General features: G+C 37.3%; 1 protein-coding gene across 7 annotated transcripts in view; it reads right to left on the bottom strand.

Annotated features, from left to right (window-relative positions):
- The window catches only part of LRRIQ1 (leucine rich repeats and IQ motif containing 1), a 241,319-nt gene that overhangs the window by 197,499 nt on the left and 24,520 nt on the right, over positions 1-19,300 (bottom strand). For all 7 annotated transcript variants that reach the window (XM_049883982.1, XM_049883981.1, XM_049883984.1 and 4 more), the window contains exon 11: positions 17,435-17,585. In XM_049883982.1, the coding sequence (XP_049739939.1) occupies positions 17,435-17,585 (151 nt within the window). The remainder of the gene's footprint in view (positions 1-17,434; positions 17,586-19,300) is intronic.

Here is a 19,300-nt window from a genome sequence, read left to right as displayed (position 1 = left end):
CCCAATATTCATTAAAAGGAAATATGGCAATTTGTTCCAAATATTCTATTAGTATTTCATGTGTGTATGTACATCTCACTATGATAAATGCTCAGTGGAAGTCAGGATGATCATTTGTTTTATTGCTGTATCCCCAATTCTTAGAAAAGTGCTTAGTACATAGTAAGTGATCAATAAATTGGTAAACCTCAGAATGATTAATTTGTAATAATGAAATGTTGAATAACAGTGATAGTCTTACATATTAGAAGTGTATTTATTAGAGAAGCAGTATAATGAAATAATTAAATAGGTGCTAGAGTGCAGCGTTACACAATTTGATTCTATCCCTTTATAGCTGTGTAATCTTAATGTTTAATCTCTTAGTTTTCTTACTTTGAAAAAAATTAATAGCACTAATGTGAAAAACAAATGAGTTAATATGTACAAAGCTCAAAACAAATCTTTGATGGTAAAAATGTATCTATTGATATGTTTATTATATGAAGTTATATTTTCTGTGTGAATAAAATTTATAAAGCGATTTTTGTCATACAGCGAGAACTTCTTCAAAACTAATTTTAATTTCAAAATGTTTCTGTTGGAAAGTCAATAAATCAAACAAGAAATTGAAGGAAGAATGAAAACTAGATTACAAATCACCTAATTTTCATTTGCTTTGGCTTTAAAAAAAAGAAGGAAAACTAAATAAAAAATATTAATTTGGGATGAGCAGATATCTAAGATACTCAACTGGTCTCACTCCATCTGGAGCAAAGGAGAATGAGGAAAACAAAAGACACAAGGGAAAGATTAGTCCAAAGGATTAATGGACCACAACTACCACAGCTTCCACCAGACTGAGTCCAGCACAGCTAGATGGTGCCTGGCTACCACCAACAAACTGCCCTAACACAGATCACAATAGAGGGTCCTGAACAGAGCTGGAGGAAAATGTAGAACAAAATTCTAACTCACACACGCACAAGAAGACCAGACTTTTTGCTTTGACAGAGAATGGAGAAACCCGAGAATATGGCCTCCAGACACACTTTTAGCTCAGTAATGAAGTCACTCCTGAGGCTCACCCTTCAGCCAAAGATTAGACAGGCCCATAAAATAAAACGAGACTAAATGGGCACACCAGCCCAGGGGCAAGGACGAGAAGGCAGGAGGGGACAGGAAAGCTAGTAATTGGGAACCCAAGGACAACAAGGGGAGAGTGTTGAGATGTCATGGGGTTAGCAACCAATGACACACACACACACACACACAAACCATTGCTATTGAGTCGATTCTGACTCATAGTGACCCTATAGGACAGAGTAGAACTACCCCATAGGGCTTCCAAGAAGTGCCTGGTGGATTCGAACCACCAACCTTTTGGTTAGCAGCCATAGTTCTTAACCAGTGTGCCACCAGGGTTTCCTGGTGTCACGAAACAATATCTGTATTAATTGCTTAATGAGAAACTAGTTTGCTCTGTAACCCTTCATCTAAAGTACAATAAAAAAATAAATAAAAATACTAACTTAGGAAGGCGGTCCAAGGTGGTGGTGTAGTCAGACGCCTCATAATGTCCCTCTTAAAACAAAGACCTGAGAAAACAAGTGAATCAGATATAGATGACAACTTTGGAACCTGAGCATTAAAGGCAAGGCTGAAGAATCAGACTGTGGGCCAAACACAGAGAGAGACTGGATAAAAACAGTATACATGGATAATTACAGACGGCTTTTTTTTTTTTTTAGTGCCTTACCAGTCAAACCTGCACAGTGCAACCATATTGGGACAAAGCAAGCAGTGTTCCCAGCTGAAGCTCCCATCACCTAGTGCAGCCAAGCAGGAGTGACTTTTCACCCATATCCAGAGCCAGGCAGGAGTGTTTCCCACCCTGCAAAAGTTAAGTGCACTAACCTCACCCACCGCACCCCCCCATCCCCTGTGTACCAGAGGTTCATGGACCTGCAGTGCCCTTCAACTTCCCTCACCCATAGCTCCCCACACATGATCCCGATCTGGAGGCACCTGTCACTGCCCTACCCCCTGAGCCAGGGGCCCACAGACCAGTGCCTGCCCCTTTATTCAGTTTCTCATGCTGGGGACCCACGCACCAGAATCACCTGCCTCTCTACCTGGCCACCCCATAGACCAGCAGCATCATCTCTTCCACCCATATAACCACTCTGGGGGCTTGCTATCCAGTGGTGCCTGCTTCTCTGCCCAGTCGCCTGCTCCAGGAGACCATGGTGCAGTGGCACCCCCTTTTCCACCCACCCACCCACACTGGAGACCTGTGGGCCGGTAGCACCCACTCCTATGCCCAGCCACCTGAGCTGGGGCCCACAGACTGGAAGCATCTACTTTGCTCCCTGGCCACTAGTGCCAGAGACCCAGGGACCGGTGGTAACCCCTTTTCGACCCAACTGTGTTGGGGGTTCAAGGACTAGTGGTGTCCATTCCTATCCTGAGCTGCCCACACTGGGGACCCATGGACTAGCAGCACCCACTGCTCTGTTCAGCCACTGGTGCCAGTAGCCCATGAACTGGAGGTACACACTGTTACATCCACCCACATGTGCCGGGGACTGCAGATCAGCAGTGCCCCCTACTCCCTCCAGCCACCTACACCAGGGGCTTAAGGTTTGGCGGCACATCCTCCCCCATGTCATGCTCTAGTGGAGAGGGGCACGTGCTCCTAGTGGGCACCCATGGAATGGTGGTATCGCCCATGCCTTGCCCCCATACCGCCCCCAGAATTAGAGGCTTGTGCCCACTCCAACCACCCCCATGCAGCCCTGCCCACCTGGAACCACCAGTGAGAGTTTCCATACTACCAACCCGCTGACCGGTGAAAAAGGCACCTTCACCCCAACCACTCATCAACCAGCAGAGCACACACACAACACCCAACCTAGCGACCAGTGAGAAGACTCGCTGCACCCATGCCCAGGTGACCAGCCATGTCTCCCACCAGCAATGCCAGCTACATACTCAGCTGCCCCACAAGACCAGCAAACAGAGACCTGCACTCACATACTCATCCTTTGCCCCACATATCTGGAGACAAGTGGTGAGAGCTTCAGTGCAGCCAGACTGGCAACTAGAGTAGCATGCATGTCCTGTCTACTTGGATGCATCAAAACAAAACAAAACTAAAGATCAGAATACAGCACACACACACACACACACACACACACACACACACACAAAACAATAAATAAATAAATAAATAACACCTTAATGCCTCAGAGAAAATAAAAAAAAATATCAAATCACGTAGAGAGGCAGGACAAGATGGCTCCAACAAGTGATCAGAAAAAAAAAAAAAACAGAAATCTTCCAGAGAAAGGAGTGGTAATTGAACTGTCTGATAAGGAATTAAAAAGGCTAATATACAGGGTTCTCTAAGAGTTCAAGAAAAGAGATCAAGGAAAACACTGGCAAACCAAGGAAAACATAGACAAAATCAAGGAAAACACAGACAAAGCAACAGAAGAATTCAGGAAAAAAAAATACAAAAACAGAACAACAAAATAAATATACAGTTAGAAAACATAAAAAAAAAAAAAAACAGCAACTAGAAATCCAAAAGATTAACAATAAAATTTCTGAAACCGATAACCCAATAGAAGGACATAAGAGCAGAACTGAATCAACGGAAGACACAGCCAGCAAAATAAAGGTCAAATCCTGTGACTTTTTTTTTTTTAAGAAAAATCAGAAAAAAGAAGAAAGCTTAAGAATTATGTGGGACACTATCAAGAGGAAAATTTATGCATGATCAAAATTTCAGAACAGGAAGAGGCATAAACAAAACAAAAAACGGAATTGTCAAAGATTTGCCAGCAGAAAGCTTTCCTAATATCATGAAAGATGAGAAGATATTCATGCAAGAAGCTCATACAGGATAGACTCCAAAAGAAAGTCACCAAGATAAATCCTAATCAAACTTGCGAAAAGCAAAGACAAGGAAAAAATCCTGAGAGTATCTCAGGAAAAACAAAAAGTCACCTATGAAAGGGAATCAATAAAACTAAGCTCTGATTATTTGGAAGAAACCATGCAGGCAAAAAGGCAATGGGATGATATATATACAACCTTGAAAGAAAAAATACGCCAACCAAGAGTTATATATCCAGCAAAGTTGTGTCTCAAATATGGTAAAATGAGGATATTTCCAGATAAACAGAAACTAAGGGATTTGTGAAAACCAGACCAAACTTACAAGAAATATTAAAGGGAGTCCTTTGGACAGAGAACCAGCAACATCAGACAACAACCTGAGATTAGGACACAAGATAGGATCAGCCAGATACCACCTCAGATCAAGAACTCTAAAAAATAAAGGAAAGCTAAAAGACCGAAAACAGAGAACTAGAAAAAGAATCAATAGGACCAAAAGTTCGCTCTTTGAAAGGATCAATAAAATAGAGACATCACTGGCCGAATTGTTAAAAGCAGGAGAAGAAGCAAATGACACAAATAAGAAATGAGATGGGTGACATTACAACAGAATTAACTGAAATAAAAAGGATCATAACAGAGTACTATGAAAAACTGGACTCTAATAAATTTGAAAACAGAGGAAATAGACAAATTTCTAGAAACACACTACCTACCTAAACTAACACAAAGAGAGGTAGAAAACCTGAACAGACCTATAACAAAAGAAGAGATTGAAGAGGTTTAAAAAAAAAAAAAAAAAAAATCCCAACAACAAAAAAAGCCCTAGCCTAGACAGCTTCGCTGGAGAATTCTACCAAAGTTTCAGAAAACAGCTCACACTAAATATTATTCAAACTATTTCAGAGCATAGAAAAGGAAGGAATACTTTCAAATTCATTCTATAAAGTCAGCCTAACCCTGATAACAAAGCCAGGCAAAGACACCATGAAAAAAGAAAATTACAGACCAAAATCCCCCATGAATACAGACATAAAATTTTTCAACAGAATTCTATCCAATAAAATTCAACAGTATATCAAAAATATAATACATCATGACCAAGTGAGAGTCATACCAGGTATGCAGGGATGTTTCAACATTAGAAAATCAATCGACACAATCCACCACATAAATAAAACAAAGGAAAAGAATCACATGATCATCTCAATCAATGCAGAAAAGGCATTTGCTGAAGTCCAACACTAATTCCTGATAAAAACTCTCAGTAAAATAGGAATAAAAAGGAAGTTCCTGAACACAATGAAGGGCATTATATGAAACCAACAGCCAACATTCTCAATGGCGAGAGACTAAAAGCATTTCCCTTGAGAACAGGAACCAGATAAAGATGCCCTTTATCTCCACTCTTATTAAACATTTTAATGGAAATCCTAGCTAGACAATAAGGCAAGAGAAGGAAATAAAGGGCATTCAAAATGGGAAGGAAGAAGTAAAACTATCCCTCTTCATAGATGATGATGCTATACATAGAAAATTCCACAGATTCCTCAAGAAAGCTACTGAAACTAATAGAAGAATTCAGCAAAGTATCAGGATACAAGATCAACATACAAAAATCAGTTCGATTCCCTTATACCAACAAAGAGAACTTCAAAAAGGAAATCACCAAAACAATACCATTTATAATAGCCTCTCAAAAGACAAAATACTTAGGAATAAATCTAACCAGGGATGTAAAAGGCCTATACAAAGAAAACTACTACAAGAAACTAAAAGAGACTTACATAAATGGAAAAACATACCATCCTCATTGATAGGAATACTTAACATTGTGAAAATCTCAATACTAACCAAACTGATCTACGGACACAATGCAATCCCAATCCAGGTTCCAACAACATTGTTTAACAAGATGGAAAAGCTAATCACCAACTTTATATGGAAAGAGGACCCAGATAAGTAAAGTATTATTGAAGAAGAACCACCAAGTAGGGGGCCTCACACTATCTGATCTCAGAACATACTATACAGCCATGGGAGTCAAAACAGCTTGGTAAAATGATGACACATAGATCAGTGTAACAGAATTGAGAACCCAGACGTCAATCCATCTACCTACGGACAGCTGATCTTCAACAAAGGGCCAAAATCCATTAAGTGAGGGACAGACACTCTCTTTAACAAATGGTTATGGCACAATTGGATGTTTATCTCTAGAAAAAAGAAACAGGACCAATAACTCATGTCATACACAAAAACTAACTCAAAATGGATTGAAGACCTAAATATAAAACCTAAAACTATGAAGATCATGGAAGAAAAAATAGGGACAATACTAGGGGCCCTTAAAAAAAAAAAAGGATACCAAACTTAACTAAAAATTCAGAAAGAGCAGAAGATGAACTAAATAAATGGGACCTCCTAAAAATTAAACACTTAAGCTCATCAAAAGACTTCTCCAAAAGAGTAAAAAGAAATTCTGCAGACTGGGAAAAAATGTTTGGCTACAACATATCTGACAAGGATCTAATCTCTAAAATTTATGGAAAATTTTGACACTTTAACAACAAAAAGACAAACAATCCAATTAAAAAATTGGCAAAGGACATTAACAGATACTTCACTAAAGAGAACATTCAGGCAGCTAACAAACACATGAAGAAGGGCTTGTGATCATTAGTCCTTAGAGAGACGCAAATCAAAATTACAATGAGATATTATCTTACCCTGACAATAATGGCACTAACAAAAAACACACACACACATAGAAAATAACAAACGTTGGGGAGGTTGTGGCGAGATTGGAACTTGTATACACTGTTGGGTAATGTAAAATGGTACAACCACTATGGAAAATGGTATGGCACTTCCTAAAAAGCTAGAAATAGAAATGCCATATGATTCAGCAATCCCACTTCTAGGTATATACCCTAGACATACGCACATCCATGTTCACAGCAGCATTATTCAAACAGCAAAAAGATGGAAATAACCTAAGTGTCCATCAACCGACAAATGTTTAACAAACTGTGGTATATACACACAGTGCAATACTACCCAACAATAAAGAATAATGACATATCTGTGAAATATCTCACAAGATGGATGAATTTGGAGGACATGCTGAGTGAAATTAAGTCAATCACAAAAGGACAAATGTTTTATCAGACCACTATTATAAAAAAAATAAGAAAAGGTTTACGCACAGGAAAAAAAAATCGTCAGTGGTTACCAGGGATGGGAAGGGCAGGGAAGGAAAATTACTAGCTAGATAGAAGACACTTGTTAACACTGGTGAAGGAAAAAGCAATACACGATATGGGGGAAGTCAGCACAACATGACCAAGGAAAAGCAAGATGCTGAGAGGAACACAAGAATAAAGGGCTCTGGTGGTGCCATGGTTAAGCACTTGGCTATTAACCAAGAAGTCAGCAGTTCGAATGCACCATCCACTCCTTGGAAACCCTATGGGACAGTTCTACTCTGTCCTATAGGGTTGCAATGAATTGGAATTAACTCCTCAGAAATGGGTTTGTGTTTTTTTTTTTTTGGTATGTTAATTACTATAACATAGACAATCCTGCAACAATAGTATTAACTAACAATTTACAAATGGATACATAGGTAGAGAGGTATGTTAAAGAGGTGTGGGAGGGTGTAAGGGAGCACACCCACATGCAGATATAGGTTTGATTGTGGATATTTCTACATACATAATTGTAGGTGCTACATGTATATATTTTTTTTTGAGTGGGTTTTTTACATGTATATTAATATAGACAATGAAGCACACGAGGGACACAGTCATGGAAACTTCTTAGACATGACCAAACACCTTGTGGAATAAAGTTCCTAGGCTCAAATGCAAAGGACCAGGGACTCGGGGGACATCTACATCAATTGGCACAGCATAGTTCATAAAGACAACATTCTGCAACCTACTTTGGTGAGTAGTGTCTAAGGTCTTAAAAACTTGCGAGTTGGGGGACCTCATACCATCAAGAAAGCAGTGCCGGGAGCAGAGTGCGTCCTTTGAGCCCGGGCTCCCTGCACGTAGAAGCTCCTAGTCTGGGGCAAGACTGACGAGAAGGCCGACAGAGAGAGAAAGCCTTCCCCTGGATCTGACACTCTGAATTTTGACTTTTAGCCTACTTTACTGTGAGAAAATAAACTTCTCTTTGTTAAAGCCAAAAAAAAAAAACTAAATAAACCTTGCGAGTGGCCATCTAAGATATAACGATTGGTCTCTACCTGTCTGGAGCAAAGGAGAGTGAAGAAAACCAAAGACTCAAGGGAACAATTAGTCCAAAGGACTAACACACCACATGAACCACAGCCTACAGGACTTCGAGACAAGAAGAACTAGATGGTACCTGGCTACCACTACCAACTGCTCTAACTGGGATTACAACAGAGGGTCCCGGATAGAGCAAAAGAAAAACATAGAACAAAAAATCAAATTCACAAAGACCAGACTTACTGGTCTGACAGAGACTAGAGGAACCCCTGAGATTATCGCCCTAAGACACCCTTATGACCTGGAACTGAAGCCATTCCCAGTTATTACTTTTCAGCCAAACAATAGACAGGCCCATAAAGCAAACAATAACACCCGACAGGAATGTGTTCCTTAGAATGATCAGTTATACAAGATCCAAAAGATAATATCTATCCAAAAGAAAGATGAGAAGGCTGAAAATCCAGATGAAAGGAAACAGGGAACCCAGGAACCCTGGGGAATGCAAGCAATGTCATGAAACAGTTTATGCACAAACTATTGAATGGGACTAATTTGCTCCATAAACTTTCACCTAAGGTACAATAAAAAAAAAAAAAAACACTAATTCAAAATACTAAAGATTTCCCACAGACCAAGTTTTTTAACAATCAATGAGGCAGCATCCATTAAGGAAATGTTTCTCCACAGTTCATTTACAAAATAAAACCTTTTATCTATTTCACCTAAAATTTACTTATGGGGACTTTCAGACAAAATTAATAATGAAATATCACAATAAACAATCTTTATACTGCAATCTACTCAAATTAAACTGATATGTAGAGAATAAAGAGTCATGTAACTTCAAGAAAAGATATATAAACATATTTTAAAGTAATAAAAAGTAAACTCCTTGTCTGATTAAAATAAATCCAACTTTGAAATAACCTAAAAATGATGTTAATGAGCTTAAAATTAATTATTCTGTCCATTCAAAATGTACAAGGATAATTCAGATCAAGTCAAAATATTCTACAGTCAAAAAGTTGTTACCAAAATCAAAACAATTACAGAAAACGATATAGAAAATAAATCAACTCATTGCCATTGAGTCATTCCAACTCATGATGAGCCTATAGGACAGAGCAGAGCTGCCCCATAGGGTTTCTAAGGAGCAGCTGGTGGGTTTGAACTGCCAGCCTTTTGATTAGCAGCCAAACGCTTCACCATTGCACCACCAGGGCCCTAGAAATATAAAGAGTATTCTTTAAAATACAACAAAATTTGTATGTAAGTATATACACCACTATAGTAGCTTATGTTGCATATATAATAGTTTATATTTCTTTACTTCATTTGGCTAGAATATAACCCATACCTTAATATATAAGAAGTCTCAGAGCTTCTATTTTGAATTATATTTTCAATTTAAAATCCAGTTATGATTAATAATAATAAGAACATGCATCTCTTTCCATTACCACAGAACACAATGTTTAAATATTAAAGACAATAATAAAATATGATATATACTTTATAACTTAAAATTTATAAAATTTAAATTTAAACTGTCTTTTGTTTTTTTTTAATATCTCTTATCTGAAACCAGTGATAAATGTTTTACAGTATGTTTCTATTCTACAATTATAGAAAGGAAAACATTCAGTATAACTGATTTCAAATGATTTGTCTTAAATTGAGGCATCATTCTCATTTACTTAAGTACAAACAAAATCAATCTGATAAAAGGTGCATTAATGTTTTCTAATAAAAAGCAATAATTAGAACTAATAATACACATTAACTACTGCAATGACTATAGCTTAGTAAGAATTAGGAAGAAATTAAACTCGAAACCAGAAATATAAAATACTATGATATTGCTTCCAATTTTATTTCACCTCCTTAAGAAATATTATAGCATGAAATAGTAACTTAACTTATAAACACACATCTATCTTTGTGCCCCTTCACAAGGCTTCTGAGTATCAATATATCATTGAAAGTCAAAATCTATGCTTTTCACTTAGCTTAACCAGAATCTCTGTAAGCAGCTCCTGAAGATGAAAAACAGACTCCAACTGGTCTTCAGAAAATCTACTTTCTCATGTGTACTCTTCTCACACTCAATAAATACAGTGTTTTCATTGTACCCAACAGACAGCAAAGAAGTCTTTTACCTTGTTTGCTCTGTACTACATAGAAATACCTCAGGTCCATCAATTAATATTATGACAGTTTTCACATAAATCTTGCAGAAATCCTATCCCAGGAAATCCACTAGCTACAAAAAATCCCATACAGAAGCGCTGGCAATGAAGATTAAATGAATGAGAGGTTCAAGCGTTTCTTCTTAAAAAACAGCCTTTTTTTCTTTTTGAAAGCTTGCTTTAGCATGTGCCAATATAGTAACATATAGTATCAATGTACTAACCTTCATTCCAACAACAACAAAATTATTTCTATATATATATTTTAAACTAAAATTAAAAAAAAAAAATGATGCATAGTACTAGCATTTCCATATGGGAGATGGCATGGGTGGTCCCAAAGCAGGCAGTACAGCCACATAGACAAATGAACTTATTAAGAATATTATACATTATATTTTCCAAAGTATGCCTTGAAATGTCTGCAAAACAATAGCTTGCTTTGAGAAAACTACACTTTTCCCATCACAAAAAAAGAAGAAAAATAGAGATAAAGGTTACTGCCTAGATTCAAACATTCACGAAGAACATAAAGAAATGGAAATATCCACAATCTATATTTTTAATGTAAATGGAGACAAAGAAATTACAAACTGAATTGTTTTTCTAAGTGGGATAATAAATATTCAGGAACAACATAATCCAGCCTGAATCTGCACTTGTGCAAGAGAAAATCCTATAAGAACTCAGTATATAATTGGGAAGCAGAGGTGCCCCAGCAGTGGCAGAATCCAGGTATTGTCAACAAGGTTTCTCCCAGAAAGAGAGAGCATCATCCTGAGTAGGATGACAGAGCTGAAATCAAACATATAAATTAACCTAATAAATGTAAATAGCCTACATAACAGAAAAACATTTAATGTGAATAATAATAAAAACATCTATGCTGTATAAAAGTATACAACTAAAACAAAGTCATTCAGAAACATCGAAAATTACAAAAAAAAAAAGGTGGCCAGGTAGGCAAATATAAACAAAAAGGTACCATATCCAACAAGGTAGAATTTCATTTCAAAAGCATTTCAAAGAGGGGAACTTGTAATTTTCAAGGTTTAAATTCTCAATAAGGATATACCAGCTAAGCATATCTGTGGAACAACAGCATGAAAAAAATATCATGAAGCAGAAACCAAAGGATATACAAAAAGAAATAGACTGATTAATAACAAATTAATAAGACAAATCTAAAATAGCTCAACACCCTCAGTCCAAGATAGATCAAGTGGACATAGAACACCATAAACAAATAATCACTAAGGTAGATCTTATAGATAGAAAATGAACTTCATATCCCAATAACAATTACCATCTTTTCAAGTGCACATGAAACACTCATGAATACAGACCACGTATTAGACCAGAAAGAAGATTTCAGTAAGTTTCAAAAAGCAGAAAGGGCACAACAATCATCCTCTGAACATAATGCAATAAAATTAGAAAGAATAACAACAAAAACGGCCATACATCTGGAAATTATGAATATATTTCCATATATTTTTATATAAATGAGCTCATGTAACATTTAATTTTTATAGATATAAAATTATTATTATATATTATATAGTATGCATATATACTATATTACGGTATATTACTAAATATATAAATATATCTAGTTACAAAATTTCAGGTAAAAGATAAAAGATGACTTCAAATTACAGAATGACAAAACATCTAAACATCAAGAAGTTATGGGCTAAGTAGTGTTCAGGGGAAAGTTTATATATTCTTGCCAGGAAAAGTGAAAAAGAATAAAAATAACTGAATTTAGCATTTAACTGAAAAACAGAGAAAGAACAACACAATAAACAAAAGAAAAGCAGGAAAAACTGGCAATATCGTTTATTAATGGTAATAGTACAAAATGGTACAACCCATACAAAGGGATTCTGGCACTATCTTCCTAAATGAACAGTGCACTTAGCTTTTACCCCAACAATATAAATCACAGGAATCTGACCTAAAGATGGCACAAGTGGTTTGTGATAGATCAGCTGCTAACCTAAGGGTTGCCGGTTTTAACCCACCAAACAGCTCCTCAGAAGAAAGGCCTGGTGAATTATTTCCATAAAGATTACAGCCAAGAAAACCCTATGGAGCATTTCTACTCTGTAACACATGGGGTTGCCATATTTTGGGGGCTGACTCGAAGGCAGCTAACAATATAACATAAAGATATGTCTGCTCAAGTACGAAACTGCATAGATGCCTGGTTCTTCATTAGCAATGTGGAAAGGCTGAAAAAAATTCAATGCCCACCAATAGGGTACCAGTGGAATTAAACCTGGTCCATCTACACAACAGAATTGTATGCAGTCATAACACAGAATAAAGAGCTCTATGAACTCCATGACGTGTCAAGCGGAAAACAAAAAGTAAGATAGAGAACAATACTTAAAATAAGCCACATATTATACATGTGTACTTGTATTCATGTATTCTGATATATGTACATATATTCTCTTATATGTGTGCGTATGTGTTTTACATACGCACACATATAAAAGAATATATTCACATATACGTATATTAAACATCAAAAGAAGATGGAAGCAATACCAAAAAGAACTGGTTGACATTCAACCATTTCAGGAGGTAGCATATGATCAAGAATCAGTGGTGCTGAAGGAAGAGGTCCAAGCTACAATGAAGGCACTGACCAAAAACAAGGCTCCAGGAAGTGATGGACCACCAATTGAGATGCCTCAACAAATGGATGCAGCACTTCACACTCTCTTGTCTATGCCAAGAAATTTGGAAGACAGCTACCTGGCCAACCGAATGGAAGAGATCCATATTTGTACCCCCTCCAAAGAAAGGTGATCCAATAGAATGCAGAAATAATCAAACAATATCATTAATATCACACATAAGCAAAATTTTGATGAAGAACATTCAAAAGCGGTTCCAGCAATCCAACCACACGGAACTGCCAGAAATTGAAGCCAGATTCAGAAGAGGATGTGGAACAAGGGATATCATTGCTTATGTGAGATGGATCATGGCTGAGAGCAGAGAATATCAGGAAGATGTTTACCTGTGTTTTATTGACTATGCAAAGGCATTCAACTGTGTAGATCATAACAAATTATGGATAATATTGTGAAGAATGGGAATTCCAGAACACTTAATTGTGCTAATGAGGAACCTGAACTTAGAACAAGAGGCAGTCCTTCAAACAGAACACAGGATGTTGTGTGGTATAAAGTCAAAAATAGTATGCATCAGGGTTGTGTCCATTCACCATACTTATTCAATATGTATGCTGAGCAACTATTTTGAGAAGCTGGACTATAGAAAGAAGAATGGGGCATCAGGATTAGATAAAGACTTATTAACGACCTGTGATATGCAGATGACACAACCTTGCTTGCTTAAAGTGAAGAGGACCTGAAGCACTTACTGATGAAGATCAAAGACCACAAACTTGAGTATGGAAGAAAGAAAACAAAAATACTCACATCTGGACCTATAAGCAACATCATGATAAAAGGAGAAGTTATCCAGTATTTCATTTTACTTGCATCCACAATCAATGCCCGTGGAAGTAGCAGTCAAGAAATCCTAAGGGACGTTGCATTGGGTAAATCTGCTGCAAAAGGCCTCTTTAAAGTGTTAAAAAGCAAAGATGTCACCTTGAAGACTAAGGTGTGCCTGACCTAAGCCATAGTCCCTCATATGCATGTGAAAGCTGGACAATGAATAAGGAAGATGAAAGAATTGATGCCATTGAATTATGGTGTTGGTGGAGAATACTGAATATATCATGGACTGCCAGAAGAACGAATACGTCTGTCTTGGAAAAAGCCAACCAGAATGCTCCTTAGAAGCAAGAATGGCAAGACTTCATTGCACATACTTTGGATATGTTATCAGAAGGGACCAATCACTGGAGAAGGACATCATGTTTGGTAAAGTAGAAAACCAAAAAAATCAAACTCATTGCTGTTGAGTGGATTTCAACTCAAAGTGACCCTACAGGACAGAGTAGAACTGCTCCATAGGGTTTCCAAGGAGCGGCTGATGAATTCAAACTACTGACATTTTAGTTAGCAGCCAAGCTCTAGCTCTTTAACTACTTCACCACCAAGGCTCCAACCCATTGCCGTGGAGTCGATTATGGTTCATAGTGCCCCTATAGGACAGACCCATAATGTTTCCAAAGAGTGGCTGGTGGATTTTAACTGCAGACCTTTTGGTCGGCAGCTGAGCTCTTAACTGCTACACCATCAGGGCTCCAGCTTGTTAAAGCAGAGGGTCAGTGGAAAAGAGGAAGATCCTCAAGGGCACAGACTGACACAGTGGCTGCAACAACGGGCTCAAGTATAACAATAATTGTGAGGATGGCACAGGACCAGACAAGATTTCATTCTGTTGTACCCAGGGTCGATACGAGTTGGAACCAACTCGCTGGCACCTAATGACAACACCACCACTAATATGTGTACATACACATACTAACATATATATACACATATATAATATTGGTATCATTTTTACACTACAAGGAAATGAATAGACAAATCCAGAATGCGAGAAATTCTGTAGAAATCAACCAATGTTCCAAAACAAATCAAAGGTAGGAAAACGTAGTAGTAGAACAGCCATATTAAAAGAGACTTCAAAAACCTAAAAACTAAATGTAATATGAGTTCATTGTGTTAAGATTCAAACAAACCTAGGATATTTTGTAAAAATTAGGCAAATTTGATTGTAATTCATCAGTTAGTACAAGGAAATAAAATTATTATTTTAGGTGTGATGATTTTCATGGTTAACTAAGAAACAACTATCTTATTTAAAAAAAAAAAAAAAAAAGTCTCCTGAGGTATGAAGGTATAGAATTACATGAATTTTGGAATTTGATTTGTAAAAAAAAAAAAGGAAATAAAATCAATAACAAAGCACAGATGAAGCAAATACTGAATATAAGTGATAATTATATGGAGTCTTCAGGTATTATTTTACTTTTGTAAATGCTTGAAAATTTCCACAATAAAAAAATAAGATTAAAAAAATATATAAACAGATAAAGAACTAACATCAAGGAGGTCTAAATAGAGCCAGGCCCCAACAGAGAAAGGCTCACTTCTAGTCCCCCATCTACTCCCATCTTCACTCTTTGATATTTAAGTCCAGGTCAGATTTCCTAATGACTGTAGGGCTAAGGTAGTGGGAAGAACTGTACCATTTGGGGTTTAAAAGTTTAAGTTACATATATATATCCAAGTATATATATATATTATACTTGGTAAGATAGAGGGTCAGTGAAAAAGAGAAAGTCCCTTGATGAGATGAACTGACACAGTGACCGCAACAATAGGCTCAAACAGCAATGATTGTGAGAATGGTGCAGGACCAGGCAGTGTTTCATTCTGTTGTACACAAGATCGCTGAGTCAGAACCAACTTGACAACACCTTACAATGGTGAGAATACCCAAGTAAAGTTTTTATTAAGTTTCTGACTTTTCAGCAACTCTTGGTTATTCATTTAACTATTATTAAACCCCTACCAATGCTATGGAGCCCTGGTGGCACAGTAGTTAAGAGTTCAGCTGCTAACCAAAGGTCAGCAGTTTGAATCTACCAGCTGTTCCATGGAAACCCTATGGGGTAGTTCTCCTCTGTCCTATAGGGTCACTATGAGTCAGAATCAACTCAGTGGCAACAAGTTTTTTCGGGGCCACTGCTGTGCAAGGCCTTTAAGGATTTCACATAAAATTAAAGGATTAAAAATTAACTGAGTATTTTAAGCCAAGTGGTGAATGATATAGCAGTTCCTGGGTGGCACAACTGGTTAACATACTTGTCTACTAACTGTTAAGGTTGGCGGTTTGAATCCACACAGAAGCACCTCGGAAGAAAGTCCTGGCAATCTGCTTCCAAAAGGTCGCAGCCATTGAAAACACCCTGGAGCACAGTTCTACTCGGAAACATTTAGGGTCACCATGAGTTGAAATCAACTTGATGGCAGCGGGTTTGGTTTTGGTTTTAGTGAATGACATAATGACATTTTTATTTTAGAATTATCACACTAGGAACAGCATAGAAGTAAGCTGAAGTTGCATTTCAGTAGGTAGAAGAGGGAAGTTGAGTGATAAAAGGTGAGAGCAAAAACAGAACACTGTCTCACAAACTTGATAGTAGAGGTTAGGAGAGATGAGGCGATGGCTAAAAGTGAATGTGAGGTAAAAGGAAAGCATTTTTTTCCTCCCCTTTTAAAGGAAAATTTGATAGGAACTAGGGTGTAGTAATAAGGAAGAATTTGATATAAGACAAGTGATAAACTATGGAGAAAGTCCCAGAGGTCACCAAAAGGCATATTTACAGAAAATATGATTGGCCTTAAATAAGAAAGGAGATTTTCATTGCTGAATTATACAGATTACAAGATATGATGATGGTTGTAGATACAGGTATGTTGTGTGCCATCAAGTTGATTCTGCCTCATAGTGACCCTGTAGTAATTCTATAAAAAAAAAAAAATATATAGGACACAGTAAAACTCCCCCATAGGGTTTCCTAGGCTGTAATCTTTACAAGAGCTGATCGCCATGTCTCTTTTCCTGTGGAGTGGCTGATAGGTTCAACAGCCAGCATTCTGGTTAGCAGCTGAATGCTTAACCATTGTACTACCAGGGCTCCTTTAGATATATAGACATGTATGTACAAGAGGGACTGAGAAGTTCAAGAAGATCCAGCCTGAAGAATTCTTGTATGTGGCTTTTAGCAAACTTATCGAAAGAAAGAAAGATTAGTACATGTAAGCAGCCAAGAAGAATAGTGATACAAGTATTTGTCAGAGAACAATCATGACTGTTGCTGAGAATGTGGAAAACAGAGGTGAAGTTAGGGTCCATAAAAATGTGACATCATGAAACAGGGGTGTCACTTCCCCCAGTAGAGCTCAAATGATTACTGGGTATAAGAGGAACAAAGAGGTAAATATACAAACAAAGAGGGGCGGCTAACTGATACCCATCGGCCCAGGGGTGGGAACACATTCATTTTATATATATTAAATTAATTTTATTTTCCTAATAAATCTGAGTACAAGATTAACAAAACATAATCATAAGAAATTATGCTTAATATTTAAATTACATTATTCTTACCAATTCGAGTGATTTTATTACGTGAAAGTTCAAGGTTTTGAATATTACTGCAACCATCCAAACCATGCAAAGAGCTAAGTTGATTTTTATTAAGAAGAAGAATGCAGAGATTTTCCAAATTTTCACAATTTATAGTCTCAATATGGTTTTCCTAAAAAAAAAAGACAAATATAATTACTTTTATTTCAGTGACTTATTAATGAAACATTTAAAACTTACAAAAAGAGAATAATATATGGTCTCCTCATGAATATCTAAATCTCTAATGTCTAAGGTAACTACGCAGACTTTTCTACTATCTGGATGAAATAATAAGCAATCTAATAAATAATTAACTATTTTAATTTATTAATATTCTTATAAAATGTAGAAAATATTGAGATAATACAATAAATTATCTTGTTTGTCTAAAAACCTAAATGAACAAGAGTGAACATTTTGCCATAGTTACCATAAAACTTATTTTTAAGATATCAAATATTGAAAAAGTTGAAGCTCTCTGATTTCCCCTCCCCAGTCCATTGTGCCCTTGAAGACTCAATATCAAAAATTAGGTGTATATCTCATGCATAGGTTTATTTTCACTACACAGACACATCTCTACAATACATAACATTGGCCTCAGGGTAAAGATCACATCAAGAATGCTTAGCAAGTTCCTTTGTAAGACTTCAGAAAAACAAATATGCTTCTAAAACATTAAGGGTATGTTCCACAGCACTTCTCTAGAAAGAGGCTTGTCTCAAAAAGATTTATAGCCCTTGTCTAGTGGAGTAAGCTAATAAGAAGCACAAGAAACCCACAAAGTTTTAAAAGAAATCATTTTGACAGAACTGTTAAATTGAACTGAATTGAATAACCAAAACCAAAACCAAACCCACTGCCGTCAAGTCGATTCCGACTCATAGCGACCCTATAGGACAGAGTAGAACTGCCCCATAGAGTTTCCAAGGAGCACCTGGCGGATTCGAACTGCCAACCTCTTGGTTAACAGCCATAGCGCTTCACTACTACGCCACCAGGGTTTCCATAGAGATAGCTGAAAAGGAAAAGATGCCTCTGGGTCCCAAGCTTCTATGGGTTTTTCTCAGCCTAAAAATGGATCATTTTTTACGGAAAGAGAAGTATGCCTTGAGGGTGGAGTTGAAAGCCCAGTGGTCAGAAAAAAGAGCCCCGGAGAATCATTCTCATGGAGTAAAACTGAGTCCTTATCAAAGAATCTGCAACAGGAACTCAGCTATGCACCAAGGACTGCTTTGAGTGTCCAGTTTTTTCCCGTTTTGAATGGAAATGACTATGACAGTCAACTGAGCCCTGCCTCACCATTGTTTGTGGGGTATGTGTGAGTGGTTGGGGCATGGAGATACCTTTTCAATATAGTTCACAGATCTCTGAGTTGACAAAAGCTGCACCTAAGCAGATGTGCCTAAGGAACTGCACCTGAATAGACTCATCTGCCCGGGACCTGATTTAGATGAGAAGATTCTGTTTCAAGCCTGAGCCTGATGCCTTAGTGGATGAGACTTCCGGGGTCTTTAGAACATGAGCGTATGTTGCATGTGGGAAAGATGTGATCATTAGAATGCAGTTGTCAGATCTGGGTACTGCTACTTCGGTAAAACCATTGCTGTTGAGTCAATTCCTATTCATGACTACCCTATGAGTTTCAAAGTAGAACTGCACTCCATAGGGTTTTCAATAGCTGTGATCTTTTGGAAGTAGATCACTAGGCCTTTCTTGTGAGGTGTCTCTGAGTGCCCCTGATAAACCCTGCATCCCAATATTCATACAACCACACAGCTCCTCCCACACTAACTTCGGGCTTGGCAAAGAGAACATTAGCCAGCATGATGCAAGTAGATACTT

The sequence above is a fragment of the Elephas maximus genome, chromosome 4 (assembly GCF_024166365.1).
Source record: "Elephas maximus indicus isolate mEleMax1 chromosome 4, mEleMax1 primary haplotype, whole genome shotgun sequence".
NCBI classification, from domain to species: Eukaryota; Metazoa; Chordata; class Mammalia; order Proboscidea; family Elephantidae; genus Elephas; species Elephas maximus.
Note: the sequence above shows the minus strand (reverse complement) of the source record. Positions and strands in the feature narration are given on the sequence as shown.